This window comes from Vigna unguiculata, chromosome 6, assembly GCF_037176805.1.
Source record: "Vigna unguiculata cultivar grain cowpea cultivar isolate G323 ecotype 2 chromosome 6, ASM3717680v1, whole genome shotgun sequence".
Lineage (NCBI taxonomy): Eukaryota > Viridiplantae > Streptophyta > Magnoliopsida > Fabales > Fabaceae > Vigna > Vigna unguiculata.
Window position 1 is genome coordinate 33,376,067 of NC_140797.1, and position 18,919 is coordinate 33,394,985.

At 33.3% G+C, this 18,919-nt stretch overlaps 1 protein-coding gene across 2 annotated transcripts; it reads right to left on the reverse strand.

The window, feature by feature from the left end:
- Positions 1 to 263: 263 nt before the first annotated feature.
- LOC114187940 (protein ENHANCED DOWNY MILDEW 2-like) lies at positions 264 to 17,168 on the reverse strand. 2 transcript variants are annotated; one of them, XM_085674715.1, is made up of 20 exons: positions 16,990 to 17,167; positions 16,152 to 16,456; positions 15,817 to 16,063; positions 15,639 to 15,735; positions 12,156 to 12,215; positions 11,884 to 12,029; positions 11,627 to 11,723; positions 11,422 to 11,520; positions 8,386 to 8,639; positions 8,202 to 8,294; positions 7,584 to 8,114; positions 7,255 to 7,402; positions 7,076 to 7,177; positions 6,732 to 6,824; positions 5,125 to 5,166; positions 3,485 to 3,595; positions 2,134 to 2,205; positions 1,905 to 2,023; positions 1,689 to 1,752; positions 264 to 1,567 (listed from the first exon to the last, which is right to left on the reverse strand). In XM_085674715.1, exons 3-20 carry the CDS (start codon positions 16,038 to 16,040, stop codon positions 521 to 523), a joined length of 3,399 nt encoding a protein of 1,132 aa, XP_085530841.1. In that variant the 5' UTR covers positions 16,041 to 16,063; positions 16,152 to 16,456; positions 16,990 to 17,167; the 3' UTR covers positions 264 to 520. The 2 variants fall into 2 exon arrangements, with proteins under 2 accessions (XP_085530841.1, XP_027932173.1); XM_028076372.2 differs by having other exon boundaries at positions 15,817 to 16,272; positions 16,990 to 17,168.
- Between the last annotated feature and the right edge of the window lie 1,751 nt (positions 17,169 to 18,919).

Sequence of the window (18,919 nt, forward strand, 5' to 3'; positions counted from 1 at the left end):
TTATATAATTAAAATTCATAATCATAATAGATGTGTCTTCAAGCATATAAACTATATTTCAAATTTACAAATAAACAATTTAACTTGTTCTGTGAAATATTTAACTAAAGATTAATTCGCTTAAAAACTATTCAAATGTGAAAATAGTGTGAAATGCGCTTCTATAAGAAAGGAGAGGTATTAAAATGTCTAGTGGAAAAGCAAGGAGGGCCTTATGTTGTTACTCTTCAAACTATGAAGAAAATGTAGAACAGTACGAAATGTGAGCGGCTGATAATCTAAATTTTAAACTGATTTACAATACAGTAGAGGTAAGTGGTACATCATATTCATATCTACCCACTCCAACGTCATGTATGTACACAGATGATTACTCAATTCCACTGACCATAAGGAATCAGAAATCACCCAAAAATAAAACCTAGACTGAAGATTAGCAGAGAGCATTTATGCAGAATGACATCTAGCATTTTGATGCAAAATTAAAGGGAGGAAACTAAACAATGGAAATTGAAAGCTACTACTGGTTAAAGCGGTCTGCTGAATTCTGTCGTGAATAGAGGTGGTGAGAACCACCTGCAAAACCTGGCATCCAACTCCCATATCCAGGTTGGGGCACACCACGTCCAACCATAGGAGGAGGCTCAGACCCCAGAGGATCCATCCTTACATGGTTTAATTCGTCCAGACGAGGTGCATATCGCTGCATGGCTGGTGCATTCATGACATAAGGAGACTCATATAATGAACCATGGGCTGGATAATATCCCTCATGGTGGCCGTAAGCAGGATCGTGAACAGATGATACATAATTACTAGTCACATTATTAGGATTCTGAAGCCCGTATTGCCGAATATGTTCCCTAAGGTTGCTCTCATTCTCCCTCACATAGAGTCTATATCCCGTGTCTCTCATAAGGCTGCCATGGCGTCCATCTACGCCTGTGACCCCAGAATCATAAAGGGGATTGGCATCACCTGGCCAATTTTGGGTCCCGCTATAGGCTCCTCTAGTATGTGAGGAAGAGGTGGGCTCCAAATTCCTATAACCTTTATCAACAACCTCAAAATCTGGAGGTGGCACGTCATGTTTAGGCGGAAAACGTTCAACTGAGGATCTCACATCAATTGAATTGAGTGGTGAGGTCACACCTAGTCCTCTTCCATCATTTTCCTCAGGTCGTTTCCTCTTCCATGAGGTATTCTCAGCATCGCTCACTCTATATTCCTGTCTCTCTTGACTCCCTCGATCAACACTTCCATGTGGTGAGTATCCCACATGACCTTCACTGATAGGTGCAGCGATTGAATTCAAGATGTCATCACTTCGCATGATATTGACACCAGAATTATCCTCCTTAGTATGACTGGAAGGTGATTCTTTTTCACCAAAGCTTTCCATTTTTGACACCTCACGCTCCCGGATCAGGTGATCATGCTCCCGAGCTATGGCCTTGTGCTTGCTAGTCCAATCAGGACGACTCCAAAGGTACAGTGGGGGGGGCTTTACATTCCACTGATCCATTTGCCTGTCGTTAGTATCAACTGATCCAGGTAGATAAAATGACTGAAGACAAACAAGGACAAGAACAGGGTAAAGAATAAAGTCAGCAGTCAGAACAAGAACGAGCATGTATCAATCAAATTCAAATATAAATTACCACAATACATTATTAATAGTTGTTTACCTTGCCCGATAGAAACCTCTCGTCCTCCCAGACAAGATCATACGGATGCCGTTTCTCATCTAGCCTGCATATAATAAGTAACAAAACATGAGAAGGCAGGACAAGAAAATGAACTCTGTCTCCTCCAACCAAGGAAGCAACATCGGCAAGAGTGTGAAGGGAAAGTTTAACTCTCTATTCAAGAAAAACAAAAAACACAAGAAAAAAATTCGTTACCTCTGTGTCTCTGATGGTACAATGAGAATCATGAGCTTCGGTCTGAACTCGAGAGCTTTGTCTATAAACTTGTTAGCCAGTGCTGCCTTTAGTCCAAAGGGGGGATTTAAGCCCATGATCTGTTCCAGAAGCAGAAGATAAAAAGAATGAAGAAATAAGTGAATTGGCCATGTGGACATGCTATGCGTGTACATGTCTCAACCGTTAGAAAAATGAGTCTTATTCCTACCAACTTTGACCCTGTAGGCAACTCCTTTGTTTGTACAGACATCCAATCTCGCATCTCAAAATTAAAATCATTCTGTAAACAAAACAAAATCCTGGTAAACAGGTAGGGAAAAATAATATGATAGTCATAGACTGTACTCTAATAAATCCTGTATCGTTTTTTTTCATTCATCAAAATTAGCTGAAACAATAGTATAAGAACCATTGTGCTCATATCATTCAATAAACCTTAACCCTCTTCACTTCACAACAATTTATAGAGATGTTTTGTACAGCCTACCAATTATTACAAAATATTAATTAGGCTCCAAAGCTAGAGAAAGGCACAAAAAGCCTTTAAACTTCGAATGAGATAATACCTCAACAAACTGTAATTCAGTCTTCAAAAGCAGCTAAACAGCAATAATACACACACACACACATGTAGAGAGAGAGAGAGAGAGAGAGAGAGATTTCAATAGCAATGAAATATTCCCAAAGAACAAGTTACAAGTTACTAATAACTACATTGTACGCCACACACTTTAACTTCAATCATACGAATTTATTGTTTAGAACAATTTGGAAAAATCTGGTTAGACATGAAAAATCAAGAACAAGGAAATTTCACAAAACTCTGAAATACGACACTAAAAAGATACATTATGACATGTTATGCTTCTGCTCATATTTAGTACATCAAAATCTTCCCAGGAATGGACTCATTAACCAGTTTTATATGCAATAATAGGTCCTTCCCCATCTTGTCACTCGATGAGAAAATGGTCATTACCAATGTTAATAAAACCAAAAAATAAAAATTTTAAAAAAGAAACCAAATTCATATATAGTTGCATACAATAATATGAAAACAAAAGCATAAGTCAATACAGACACTCAAGAACTATAATCCTATTTCACCAAATCAGTAGAGTTATTCAGAGCTTGAGTATTCTAATACCAAGAGTCAGTAACATAAAATAGAAAGTAGACAATTGATAAACTAAAATAATACAACTGGATGAATGTTGAAAACCTCTGCCAACGTGCCAAAGATGTTCACAACGACATGTAAAAGAAAAAACACCAGTACTTTCACACTTAATAGCATCAACAGTTAACATTTTCAGGCTAGGTGGGATAGCGTACATAGATGAAACAACTCCAAAATATCCTATAGTAAATCATGTCTATAGACAAACATTGTCCTCAAATTCCTTCTCAATGTTCACTGATATTTTTCTCTCAGCCTCTCAATACTTAAAATATAAATAAATCTGTTAGTTTAAAATCAATATTGCGCTGGCATGAGAAAAAATTAAATTAAAGCGTTTTGAGTAATAAGTTATAACAACTTGTAGAAGTATAATCACCTTCGTCGGAAGTAGATCAAAGTTTTTGTATGAGCATCTCTTTCCAGTCTCTTCAAGCTTTTTCTTCATAAGAATGCTGAAGTCATTAGCACCACAACAGAAGTCCACAATCTGATACAATGTAACTATCCTCAGTCAGGTAAACATTATTAACGTTAGTAGATGTTTAACAATAATACCATCCACCACCACCAGACAATAAAGTATATCACAATTCCACAAGGAAAATGTAATCTTTTGCTATACAGAATGACAAAAAACATTCAGGTGGACCTATAACTATTGTAACTGTCTAAAACAAAAATAAAATGTGAAAACAAGCACTTAAGTATCTTCCAAAAAATTCCAAATTAGCAAGAAATTAGCATGGAAATGAGGAAATGGTATTTCCAGATGTATACTAAATTTAAGTCATGCAAACATAGAATTGTAAAAACCTGCATCTTTCACTTCCTTCCAATTATTTAGCAAAAAGAAATAAAATAATTAAACAATAAGTGCCAAAAGGATATTAAAAATGCTACACTAGGACAAACACACAGCGGGATGGTAATTTAATGACATTGCTGAATAATATTAAAATTTACAATAAATAAAATGCTAAAAAGCTAATCATATATTAATTAAAACTATATCACATTTTACTAGGTTCATTATAGATTTGTTGATACAAACATATTGAACATTAATTGAAATAAAAAATAAATAAATAAATCAGATTAACTAAATATTTTTATTTGATACAGAGCAATACTTGATAAAAAACTTTTTTATTTCAGTTTCTAAAATAACAGAGCAATACTCTTCTGTTATTAAATTAAGTTTCAAATTTTAAAATATCTTAATAAAAAAAAATTATTTCAGTTTCTAAAATATCTTGATTAGAAAATATCTCTAGTTAAATTTGACGAGAAAAATAAAATTTTTGAAAGTGCATCTAAAGTAGTATTTTGAAATTTTTTTTTCCAAATTTTGATCAAAAGAGACCAGAAAATCTTAATAAGGGTCCAATAGTTAAAAACTGATGATCCAAACAGCAACTTTAATAATTATGGTCCAATTCGAAACATAATTTGTCGTATCTTGAAACTAAAATACTAGACTAAAAAAAAAGGTATCGTATTGTTTTGAGCGAGGGTTGTTTGTAAGAAATGGGTCATCTCTATTCTCTGACCCACTACCAGCAAGTGCAACCAAGAGATTGGAACAACGCACAGAGCTATTAATCTCAGCGAAGCACAATTTGCAAGCTCCGCAAACCATGTTCCACAATTTTGACCAGAAAAAGTACTGTTCCAGCTTGATCACCCTTGGAGGTGTGTACCATGCTCCGGCATGATTAACTACTATGTCAGATCAGTTCTATGCTTTGAGAAAACATTATATTAAATTTCACACCTGCACAAGCCTTTGGATGACTATCTTCACTCTAATGACTATAAAATCGTACAACTAATGGCAAAATATTGTGCAAACAACAATAAAAACAAAACATTATCCCACTAAGTGAGGTCAACTACATGGATCACATGATGCCATTTTGCAATGGTTAAAAGGCAAGTTTCAAGAGTATTAGCATAACAAAAACCTGTGTAAAAGCAGAAAATAAATTAGGTACTTGTATATCAATCAGCACTTACTGTATCACCATTCTGAACATACCAATGCAGTTTATCAACAATCTGCAAATGTAAAAATTATAATTTAAGCAATGATTGACGAATGTTATTATGCCAAAAAAGAAATTCATTACAATAAACAAATGTGATAAGCATAATCACTCTCCAAATGACCATCCAAATTTTCAGTGACCAAACTCAAGGATGGTTACAACGTCAACAAGTGTAATACTACTCAACTAGTGATCCATTTCGAAAGTTTTACTACTTCTTGTGCTGTTACAATGAAGTTTAAGTGATAGTAATGGGGTTTTGAACGTGTCCTTTCATAAATATTTTAAACCTCCAAAAATCCTTAGTAATATGATAATATCCTCACCTCAATCTATTGATGTCACATAATGTATTTTCGCAAACACTTTCAGTCACTGTAAAGCCATCTGAACAGTTATAGTTGAAAACAAAAGCTCATCCCTAGCGGTCAAATCATTCTTGGGTTCTAAATTGAGCTTTAGCTTTTGCTTCAAGTGCACAGTAACAAGCCTAAAACTGGTATTGTTACCCGATGTTGTAAAAATCAAGATTTTAGATAGGATCAGGAGTGAAGTCAAAAATTCTAAATTGTAAAAAATTACATGAACCATAAGTTCCTACTAAAAGACTAAAAAACTAAAATTATACTTGGACATAAAAACCTAAATAAGTTTTTGGTTTGGTAGCTTCAAAATATTTTCAGTGATTTTTATACTCAACACTTAATAAATATGCTAATTTGGTTCTCCTTGTAACTTTACTACTCTTCAATCGGTACTAACTCTGAAATTTGGTATTTAACATGTGATAATTTTAGTAAGATATGTACAATTACGCTAACATGTGACATTCAAGATTGGTATGTCAATCAATATAGTTAATTCAAAAGTAACAGAATAACTATCATGACCGAATCAACATATTTATTAAATGTCGGATATCAAAATCACTAAAAATATTTTGGAGATATCAAAAACTTATTTAATTATGCTATAGCTGCTCCAATCAAACAATTCTGGGATTCAACTCCATGATTCCACTACAATTTCAGAACCAAACAGTTATATTTGCAATTGACTTGAAATGCAGTAGAAAAATAGCATGCTTGTGCAATGCCACTACTAAACTCATGACACTAACGTGGTCCTTACCAACCTCGTCTAATACTTTATGGGAAACTGACGTGAACAGTTCACCTTTGCTTCCAGTCCCAAACACAGGCTTTTAAGTGGACCATGTAGATTTTTAAATGAAATCATTCTTTAACCATAGATTTAAGGTGGTATTGAAATGATTATATATATATATATATATATATATATATATATATATATATATATATATATATATATATATATAAATGGCCCATCCCACCCTGACCCCACCCCTTATTGAAATTGGTGTTGACATGTAATCATCCTAGTACAATATTCGTAGATCTACTATCACGTCACACACACACACACCCCTTGTTGACATGTAATCATCCTAAACACACACACACAGATATACAGAGATATATAGTTAAAGAGGTAAAGGAATCTAACAGAATAAATAAAACAATAATAATAATAGAATAAGTATAGTAAGAATACCCCTTCCAGCTTTTCAATTTGTGTAAAATGGCGGCCAAACGATGTGTAGCGATTACCATATAGAACAGGTGCAAGATATACTTTCAGCTTATCCTACAGAATAATCAGTTAATATAGCAGTAACAACTAAACGGAATCATTTATGCTACCTTAAAATCACACTATTGTGTATTATAAATGAAAAGAAAAATTTCAGGAAACAATTTATTACATAAGATAAGGAACAAGACATAGCTAGCACATGTTAAGACTAAAAAAACAATGAAAGAATATCATATGATAAGACATACTAGAGAGGAATGAATAATCCCTAGAATTTTGTTTGAAAAAAAATAACAGAGTACCTTCCACTTAAATATTTGGTTAAGAACATCAGGACCACAAACAGCTGCAGCATCCCGAACATTGTGCCCACCCTCTAGCATCCTTAGAGCTGTTCGAACAGCCTGAATACGAAAGACAGAATAAATAAGCTCCAAACTAACTGTGAAACAAACACAACTACATATGGTAAGATATATACCTCAACTGAGCCTTCCAATTTCCCCAACGTAATGGTTTTCTCCACAACATTTTTCAATGAGTGGGTATGAGTACTAACAAAATTGTGCTCTTTTACAACATCCTCCAAAGTAACTGATGAAGTAGCTTCTTTAAACATAGCCACCAATCTACATCAGAAGAAATCATATCAACAAATGTAATCATAATTAACCACAAAAATAGCTTCCGAGTTTGAAACAATAATCCAATAGAATTACTATAATGGAAAACACAATAAAAAAAGGGGACAATGTAAAGGCAAATGAAGGAAAATAACCAGAGTTCAGAAGTTGGATCAAAAATATTCACCTCCTCTCTGCATCTTCATCTAATGAGGGTAATGCACTACTCAACTTTTTAGTAGGCTTAACATGCTGGGAATTATTAGCCACATTATTAACCTTATTACCAGAATTAATTTGCTCAGAACCATTTTGCCAAAAGGCAAATAATTTTGCACCCAATGAGGACTTATTTTCTGCACCCTCAGACTTTCTGGTTTCCTTTGGGACTAATGGCCTCTTACTTTCATTCAAACCCCTTTTTGATGCCTCATTTGTTTTCTTCCTTAAGATATTTGATCCAGAAATCTTTTCAGACTTCTTGTCAAGCACTTTTCCAGAAGACATTTTACCAGACAGTTTATTAGAAAATTTCAAAGCAGCCTTTTTGCCAATTAAACTTTCAGAGACAATGCTGTTCTTATCCAATATAACCCTCTCTTTGTTTGCAGGCTTTTCATTGTCCTCAGTAATAACTTCTCGAACAGAAGCCTTTACATTGGGAAACTTTATATGATCCCTTACAGGCGTCCCAAATTCACCATCAATCTCATGTTTTCTGTTTCAGAAGAACAGAAAAAGATATTACTAGACGGTTACAAGTAACAACTGGAGAACAATAGCCCCAGTACACTGTAACACTTACAAACAATATATAAGAATGCGATTGTTGGGTAGAAGGTCTTCCCAAGCCCTTGTTACAATATCTTCATCCTCTATGTCATCAAATGCGATCTTCCTGATGTAAGCAACAACTTAAGAATCAGCCCTCCATACGTTATAATCATTAAATAAGTACTAGCAACACAGGCAAAAACGAATGAAATAACCTTGGCAAGCATTTACGATGGTAGGACTTGGGGCAACGCCTACAAACAGCAAAGTGAAAATCATGTTCATTTTTGTCTTCCATTCCTTTACAGACACAACAGTAGTGAGTAGGACAAGTAAAAGCTCCTCCTTCAGCAATATTTCTCTCAAGTTCCTTCGGATCTGGAGCCTCCTCAACTACCCGGTGAAGTAACTTTGCAACACATTGTGGATGGTAAAAGAAACCACAGGTTGCAGACGCACATTTGAAGACCTAAAGGAGAAAATCCAAATAACTTTTAGTCCCATGCAGAACATAGAAGATCTAGGAAAACCCTCCTATTTAAAAAATTGCTTGTTATTAGTGGTGCATCATAGTGGTACAGGACATGCTAGAACTAGAGAATACATAATTGAGACACTCACAATAGCTCTTAATAAGACTAGGGTCAATTATCATTCAAAATGCTTTTATTTGGTTATTGATTATGCATCCGTTTCTTTATACCTGTAAACATTTATGCATGTACCTCGGGGCATTGGAAACTGGGTTGGGAGGCAATGATTTATTTCTGAAGGAAATAGAGGCCAAGAATGCAGAATGAAAAAACAATTAAGCCTTAAGATTTCTAATACAACTTTGGGGAGTGATAACTGGTAAAAGTAGTTTATTAAGAATATGATTAGCATTCAAAAGGATATTTATGCCTTTGGAACCATCCTATACAGCTTTGACAGGTATCCTACTTATTATATATATAAATATCTATTTATTAAACATACATAAATATATAAAAACATGACCTGCACTGCACCCACATTGGGGTCTGTCTTCCAATCTTTTTCTTAAGTCAAAAAATATTGCTAAACATGAAGAAGCCCTCAAGCTAAAATAAAACCAACACCACCAATGACAACAAGTCGCAGTAACGCATGACTGGAGTGCAAAGATTTAATTGTGTACATGTGCATTGTGAGCTTTGAAGCAGAATCAAATCCAATCCATGAGAAAAAAACATATGTTCATAGCATATAAATTAAACTGCACAGAAATTGTCAACATTGAAAAAGTTGACTTCATCTATGGTAAGTGCTGGCTGATCAGATAATTGTATGGCATAAGTGAAAGAAATCAGCAGCAATCTTTTAGAGAATCCCAAGCACACAATTGACACCCAGCTCACCCAGATATACAGTATGTACAGAACATAAACAATGCAGTACATAAGTAAATAACATAACCATGTTTCTTTTAAATAATTTGTAAATCTTATAATTAGTCTAATTCTATCCTATAGAATCGGCTTATGAGGTTGAGGGTTTCCCCCCATTTCTTTACTCTTTTGAGACTCTATTTCAATGTAGGACACAGGTTTTTCCGAATGCACCCTTACATCCTCCACTAACGGGTTTGGTGCATGGAAAATATGTCAGGTGACACTTTTCAATGGACATTAAGATAAACTCTAATACTATCTTAGAATTTGGACTACGACTTTGGTTACCGTAGCTGCTCCACACATACATTCTTGAGTCTTATTGAGTGTCTCCAATTATGCCACTGGCTTATCTAGCAGCAGGGGAGGTACATTTCATCTTCAGAATCATCTTTCAGACTCAATCTAAATAAGTTAAAATCATTATCCACGTCCCAACCCAAATTCTAAAATGGTATTACAATCTATCCTTGATCCATCAAAAAAGGATCACCAACCATATTATTATCTACGCCAACTATAGCCAACACCTCCATGTTAATGAACACGTACTAGCTTCTTTTAAAAGAATTATCATTTTTTTTATTTTTTGAAAAGTCAGTTTGAGTATAACAAAATAGTTAAAATCATGCCTCTTGCTTTTTTTAGGCTCATCATATTAAAAAAAAAAAGCCTAACAAGTTGGTTTGAGAAGGTGAATAGATATAACTTTATCTTCTTATGTTGAGATTTTGTGAAGAGGCCGATTTTGTTCATTTTATGATGCCTCTTAATATTCATTTGAGGCTCATCATCATAAATAGGAAGGAAATTGAACTGAACCTACTCTCAAATTCCAAACTCAACCCAACAATTGACTTGCTGAACTTGATTCATGAACCAATAGGCTGAAGTTGAGTAAAAAATTGAGCTCGTTAAATAAACAAGGCAAACTGAATAATGTATAGTTCAACTCAAATGGTTCATTAACCAGCACAAAAGATGTATTAAATAATACATGTATACTACTATATTTATATGACTGATTTCAAATTAATTATACTTTTTATATGACAACTATATTTATATGACTGATATCAAACTTAAGTCAAGCTTCAAGCGTAATCAAATTGTATTGTATCAACTCAACCTTGGTTCAACTCAACTCAAATCCAAACCTAATCATAACAAAAACGTGAATATACAAGAAAATACAAACATTGATTATCATTTAGACCTTTCGTTAGATTGTTCTTACTTCATGTTATTTGAGTTTCCCTCTCTCTCTCTCAAATCATACATATATTAGGAAATGTATCTAGTGAGAGGGTAATCTTTTCATGTGACAATGAGGGGAAGAAATATTCTAGGTCATTAGATGTTATCAAGAATATTCAAAATTAAACAAACAGGTCATATGATCTTTTTTTAAAAAGTCACATGACTTTTTTAAGTAGTTATATAACATTAAAACTTAACCATCCATTATTAATTGTCTGCCCTAGATTTACTCTTCTCATTCTAACATTGAAATGTCACTCTCGCTGTATATGACCGTTATGTGTGTATTCATGTGTACCACATGTCTGGTTCCATAGTCTGTGCTTCATAGCATGAAAATGCACTTAGGTATCCTCATGATATTCAGTTTCCAAAAGATACCACAAACCCCATCATCAAAATCTTACATTATAAGTGGGAACAAATATGCCAAAAGCTATTTCTCCTAGAAACAGAACTGACAAAAAGTATGTGTGTGTACCAAGGATTGTATGGTACTTCGAATAATCATGAAAAGAAAATATATATGACAATGAAATAATAAACAATATGAGCCAATTGTGTTTCACGTAGTGATACCTCAGCACCAGAAAATTTATCAGAGCAGCCTAGAGTACCACATGCAAAGCACTGATGTTGATTATATTCACAATTCTTACAGTAGAAGTTCTGGATATCCTGCAATATATTCACAAGCAATCAAATTTCAACCAGCACACAATTAAAAAGTTAAATGAAAATAGAAAAGTTGAATAAATATAAGGAGAATATAAAATTTACATACATCAACTTGCTTCTGGCTAAAACCAAGAGAGGCACAAGCAGATTCTTCACCATCCTCCTCATTAGCATGAAATGACCTCATGCACTTTCCATCACAACTGCATTTATCATTTAATAACTTCAAAATTAAAAAAAAAATATTGAGCAAGTAAAACATATACAATAATATGTAGAAATTATGTAAAATAACCTAAATACTCAACAAAGAAAAAAGAAATCACTAGATTAAAATAACACGCATAGAAAGAAAAAACATACCACAAAAGTTCGCCACCATTGTCACAAATCGCACAAACAGAATCAAACAACCCATCCTCTCCATCTGAATCTTCACCAATTTCATCAATCAAATCATTGTCAGTATCATCAGTTATAAATCCAGGCCGGGCTAAATCTTTAACTTCCTGAAATCAATAATATTGTTAATATAGCAAAAATGGCATAAACAAAAGCAGGTAGCAGAAGACAATATTTCAGAAATAAAAAATAAAAATTAGCTTCAAAGAAGGAAAACTAAATATCTAACAGACCTCATCAGAAAGTTTCTTAATCTTCAGCTTATCTTTATCTTCCCGAACCATGAGGAAAAGCTGTATAAATCAAATAATTGTCACTGAAGTGAGACTAAAATGTTGATAAGAAAACAGGAGAAGAAATGAATATTATTTTTAGAAAATAATATATTTAAGGATTAATCAAAAACGGCAAGTCAAAGAATAACTAAATCCTTATCTTTATCCTTATAATAACAAAACCAAGAAGAGAGCTGATCTAGCATACTAAAGGAAAACCTAATTTTAAGAGCACACAGTAGATGCATCATCAATAATTAAATACAGTTTACGAAGGATCGCATATTAAGCATATGAAAAAGAATACTAAATTCTAAAACAGCACGAAAACAAGGAAAGATTTATAAAATAATCAGAGCTGAAGAAACTACCACTGCACTATAGTACACAGTATGATAAATCAGTATTCAGACCATACATCAGAATATTGCATGAAAACCACTACATAACCTCCATGTTCTTGACCTACAAATCTTACAAAAACCTTCAATTACATCAAATAACAAGAAAAATCAAGTATCTCTAATTCAATTTAAACGAAACCATGAGTCAATCCAGTGTAAGCTATATGTATAGGTAAGAGTATCGGATCTAATATGATTAATAGTGGATAACACAATTTTCTAAAATCATCATAGAGATAAACCAAAGCAAATTAATAAAATATTTTAGAGTACACTTGTAGAGAAAAAAGTACTGTCTAATTTATAGTCCTTCCTACAGTCATAATTCTAAATAAAAAAACTATAGCAATTGAAACAATAAGCATAAATGATATCTCAAATTCAGATTCAACAAAGATGTAATCCAAATCAGAGTATATTGGAAATTTAAGCCAAATTTATAAGAAGAGATTTAAAAAGAAGGAAGATGTGCTGAGAGAACAAATTGACTAAGCATAGAGAAGTACAAACAGAAGGTGATTTGAATCGCATCATGACCCAAATGGAGAAGGATTAATGCACCACTTTGTTGCAGTTTTTTTTAAAGTTAATAGTTTGTTTAAATAATGGCCCAACTCTTTGTAAAATGGCTGACCAAATATGTTTTGGTTTATCAATTAATGGGCTCTAGTTTAGTTTTATTTCAAGTTGTAATAATGGCCCAATTGCAACTTAGTTACCAGCCTTTGGAAGACTAAGAGGATGCATAGTTGAATGCTTTTGGGTTGCCACAATTTCAGTTATAATCAGTCATTAAATAGTGGGATCATTAATAGCTTAAGTAGGATGTAATTGCAATTTATGGGTCTTTTGTAAGTCCAGTGGTTAACTCTTCTATATAAGCTAAACCATTTTATCAATGAAGAGAAGTTGTGTTTTATTCAGATATATTAGAGTTCTTCTCTTCTATCTTAGTGAGAGTTATTCTCCTAAGTTCTTGAGTGATTCATGAACCCTTGGTTGTATCAAAGGACTTTTCCATCCTTTGTGTGTTGTCTCCTTTGGAAAGAGTGATTCTTTCCTTCCACCTTTCATATTCACCTCTTATTCTTTCTTCTTCACCAAATTTTCAGAAAGAAAAGTCAATTCTGTCCAGATTTATCTCGTGGTCATATCTCTTAAGCCTAAACTAAAGCTTAGAATATGAACTTTCATAATTTAGTTTAGGCTTAAGAGTTATGACCACGAGATAAATCTAGGCAGAATTGAGTTTTCTTTCTGAAAATTGGGTGAAGAAGAAAGAATAAGAGATGAATATGAAAGGTGGAAGGAAAGAATCACTCTTTCCAAAAGAGACAACACACAAAGGATGGAAAAATCCTTTGATACAGCCAAGGGTTCTTGAATCACTTAAGAACTTAGGAGAATAACTCTCACTAAGATAGAAGAGAAGAACTCAAATATTTTTGAATAAAACATAACTTCTCTTCATTGATAAAATGGTTTAGCTTATATAGAATGTTTAACTACTGGACTTACAAAAGACTCATAAATTGCAATTACATCCTACTTAAGCTATTAATGATCACTACTTAATGGCTGATTGTAACTGAAATTATGGCAACCCAAAAGCATTCAACTATGCATCCTCTTGGTCTCCCAAAGGCTGATGACTAAGTTGCAATTGGGTCATTATTACAACTTGAAATAAAACTAAACTAGAGCTCATTAATTGATTAAACCAAAACATAATTTGGTCCGCCAATTTTACAAAGAACTGGGTCATTATTTAAACAAACTATTAACTTAAAAAAAAAAAAAAAAAAAAAAAAAAACTGCAGCAAAGTGGTGCATTAGTCATTCTCCATTTGGGCCATGATGCGATTCATATCAAAAGGTGTGAATGCATAACAGAATGTCCACATGACAAGAAGACATTGGAGTAGAATATTCCGTCATGATGAGAAAGATAGTGGAAGACGTGTTCCTAATAGGGTAGGAGAGAATAGCAAAAGAGAGAACAGAAATAGGGTGAGGTATTTGTTAGGCATTTGTTTTGGGCACAGAAGTTGTGTCTTGCAGCTGTGCTCTGGTTGTAATCGGATTTTTTGCATTCCTACTTTCTATTTTTCCTGGTTTCCTTTTCTAAGCTAGAGTCATACTGCTACTGTAAAGGAGTTGCTCTCCTAAAAAAATCATTCATTTCCTTTCATATACTACCTGCTTCTATCATATATCTTTTGTTTAGTCATAAAAAAGAAAGTGACTATTATCTTTGAAAAAGAAGTTCCTCACTAAGACAGCATTCCCTCCTATGGTTTTTCTAACTGGTTATTCATCCTAAAATTACACATGCGAGAGAGAAACAGGGAAATAACTGCTAACATGAATGGAAGAAGGGAAATACCCGCAAATAAAATAATAATTCATTAGAGGAGTGTTTTTTCAAGCAGAGGGAGGGTGAAAGTGCAACCTAAAATTTTAATTATGGTGCTGAGATATCTGGAAAGAGAAGCACAGGATTTGCATTTGAAGGGAAGCAGGGAGAGAACATTGCAATCTACTAACTTTTTATTCATTCATTCTTTCCATAAACAGGGTAAAGTTGAAAATCAGAGAGATTAAGAAGCTTATTTAAATTTCTGAACTCCATCAATTAACAGCCTCGCCCTTGACAGATGCCACAACCACAACATTTAAAATCTACTTTAAAAATGCAATCCCACTTTACCTCTTAATCCTAGATCTTTTCTGGAACATGTGAAAGCGTACAATTTAGTATAATAAGACAACCTGTTTTCTTAAACAAAAAAAGGAAAAAAAAAATAGCAACAGATACAATAAGACAACCTCCTGGTCTTGCATCAGCTAGCAGACCCAAGTTTAATGTAAAATATAAATTTCACATTATGAAAAAAAAAAAAAAACTACCAGTATATTTTCAAACCATATTTTGAATCAATAGCCCCTAAAGGATGTTTCAGAAGTGAAAAATAGATCAAATGCTAATTTCCAAGTTCACCACCACAACATATTTGTTAAAGACTTGATTACAAACCTTGGACTTTGCTAAGTCAGCATCTCTTTTGGCAGCTTCACCCATTAAAGTCATATGATTTAATATATCATTTTGCGAAGGCATAACCTCATAAGATCTGCATACAATTTTTAACATGTAACAATATGCGTTTTCACAACAGTTAGGATAGAAAGAACTCCAGAACTCTGAAAATTACCTAAACTCCTTATTCTTACTCAAGCTATCCCACGCAGACTTGGCAGATGAGTCAGGATTCCTCTTCACATAACCCATGAAGTGAATGGTGATCAAAATAGATCTTATGGTTTCCTCATAGCTCTTCCTAGGCTTCTCAAGTTTAATCCATCTCCTATCCTTTGACAACACCGATATCTCAGGCCTCACATAGGAAAGATCAAACCTCCACGCAACAACTTGCATGAAAATCTTCTGCAGCCCATTATCTGCAAAACCACGCAAAAACACCTGTATTTTCTTGCCAACTGGACTCTCTGACTCACTCCACACAATTGGTAACACGGAAAAACACACCGGCACATCTTTGTCATCTTCAAAATAGTAATTTGACACAGATAGTGGCTGAGACTCTCCCTCGTCGTCTGAAGATGCCATGTCCTTTCTTTTTCACCCTCAAACCCTGACTACTCAACACCTAAGCACCAAAAACACAAAACAAAAATTACGTATAAAAAAATACAACAATGAGTAACACCAAGATTTTAAAAAACAGTCAGAAACAACAAAGTTTTTTGGAGCGTCTGCAGCCTCAATTGTGGTTGCAATGGTCACACTTTGGTCAACAACATCAAAATAGCACATGCACAGCAAAACTGTGACTGCAGAAGCAATTATGGTTCAAAACCTTGACAACACTTTTTGGAGTGTCTACAACAGCAATTATGGCAGCATCAATCGCATTCTTTCAACAAAATCAAATAACGCAAAAAAAAAAGAAAAAAAAAAAACATGGCCACATCTGTAGCTTAAACAATTATAACACACTGTGGAATGTCCACAACCGCAATTGTGCTTTAATCCGTCGCATTTGTGAGCAATATCAAAGAATGTAAAAAAGCGGCAATATAGAACACTAATACCACTTAGCAACATAATAAACTAACGAGTAACTGAAAACGCTGAATATGAAGTCAAGAAAATTCAATTGCACAATCCACATGTAATAATAAAGAGAGACAGTGAGAAATGAATCAAATTTAACGATTCCCATAGAGCATCGAAGGAAAAACATGAGAAACTAAGGGATACATAAGAGATAACAGCGAACATATATCAATGCCATGGTGCCAGTTTGCGAGGGATTTAAAACACGAATAAATTCAAGAACGAAGGAAAGAAACTTCATGCGTACCTTTCTCGATGACGAAACGCAGCGTTACGAGGGCTTAGGGCTTCAGGTTTTCAGTACGATTGCGTGGGAAGAGAAGAGAAGAAAAGAAAAGAGAAAGAAAAACGGTTGATTCATGCTTAAACCCAAGATTCTGAAACAAAGAAACATATACGGAAGCCAGAGAGTGAGCAGTATTTTTTTTTTTAAGCTTTATTACAAATTTATTATGGATCATAGATTACTGTGTAAGTTTAATAGCATCAGATATCTTATAGTTTGAATTTTTTATTCAAGATTGAATAATAAAACAAAAAAACAATACTGCATACTGTTGTAGGATGATTTAAAAGTGTGCATTACGTCAAATTTAATACATATGAAAAATAATAAAATTTTATACATCATTTATCTATATTATTCTATATTATTATACTATTACATAATAGTATATACATTTTATTTTCAATTTTACTTTTTAATATTTTTTAATTAAAATAATTAATTTATCATTTTACTTTTTAAATTTAATTATTTTTTAAAAATTGACGGTTTAATCTAAAATAACTATTATAGTAAAAAAGTATATAAAGAAAATAAATATTATTTACAATGTGAAATTTATTTAACTTTAATTTTATAATTATAATTATAATTTTATCTTTTATTATAAAAGTAAATAAACGCATTAAGTATGTGTTTTTTCTATTTTAAAAGAAGTTAAATATATTTTTGGTTTTACCTAAAAACCACCAATAATTGATTTTAATGAATATAAAACTATCAAAATCATGTAGATTATTTGGATGTTTTTTAAAATGTTTTTCAAGATAGAAAATTAAATGCAGAGAAAATAAATTTTTTATATTTTCTCTAAAATTGATTGAATAAGTTGATCAAAATGTATTAAACAATATCAACAACTCTAATGTTATTATGATACGCGTTTGAGATGTTAAATAAACTTCACAAAATTTGATTAAAATGATTAAATTCACACATTTATAAAGATGAAATATTATATTACAATACAAAAATTATTAATTTTAATGAGGGTTCATTTACGGAGGTTACAATAACCTTCAATAATAGATGCATGTAACAGAGATTTTTTAAACTCCTAGGAAGTTTCTGAGGTTTTATAGAAACCCCAAGTAAATTTCAGAGGTTTTATAGAAACCCCAGTAAGTTAAAGAGTATAATTTTAGAAATTCCTAAATGTTTGAAAATTGTAATGAAGTAAAATTTCATTTCCCTTTTGCAATACCATCTCTATCGATCTCATTTCTTCTTCTTCCTTAGGTCGTAGCATCAGAAATCGCAGTTCCAATTTCTCAACCACACTTTTGCTTCGCCTAACCCTTATACACCCCAACCACGATTTAATCTTCTTCTTTCCTTCCTCACCTTCAAAATTTTCTATCACACTTCATCTCCGATACACACGACGACTCGCAAATCTCAAGCGTCACCTCCTTGCAGGTCGCTTACATTGCATCTGAAAGTGCTTGCATTGCATCTGGAAGTGCGCTATTGGCGAGAGTCAATTGACAATCAATCTCCTCCCCGAAACTACTTGCAGAGATGCTCTCAATAGAGCACAACCCTAACTCACTAGTCACTGCCTCGTTCTTCCTCTCCAGCCTAGCTAGATTGCTTGCTAGGTTCGAGAAGCTTCGCAAATGTAAGATTTTGAGGATCTTTGCGGGAACGTTTTCCACTTTTTATAGTTCTCTCCTAAAAGCTTAGTGAATCTTTATTAATGTAGCTTATTTTCTTGTTTTTTTTTTCTTGTTTGTGTATTTCTATTACTTATGATTCATTGTTTTCATAACAAACTCCACGAGAAGCGGAATGTTGTGAAACGAGGATGAGATGCTCAAGTTCTTGTGGAGCCTCTCATAAGTTCAGACTTTTGCTTGCAAGTAAAATGTCTTTGTTCAAATCATTAATA

Excerpts from the sequence above, each read along its gene's own strand:
- LOC114187940 (XM_028076372.2), bottom strand. The coding sequence starts at position 16,232 with ATGGCATCTTCAGACGACGAGGGAGAGTCTCAGCCACTATCTGTGTCA. Across the intron at positions 15,736-15,816 it reads AGTAAGAATAAGGAGTTTAG|ATCTTATGAGGTTATGCCTT; the intron begins GTAATTTTCAGA and ends AATTGTATGCAG. Across the intron at positions 5,167-6,731 it reads AAATTGAAAAGCTGGAAGGG|ATTGTTGATAAACTGCATTG; the intron begins GTATTCTTACTA and ends TTACATTTGCAG.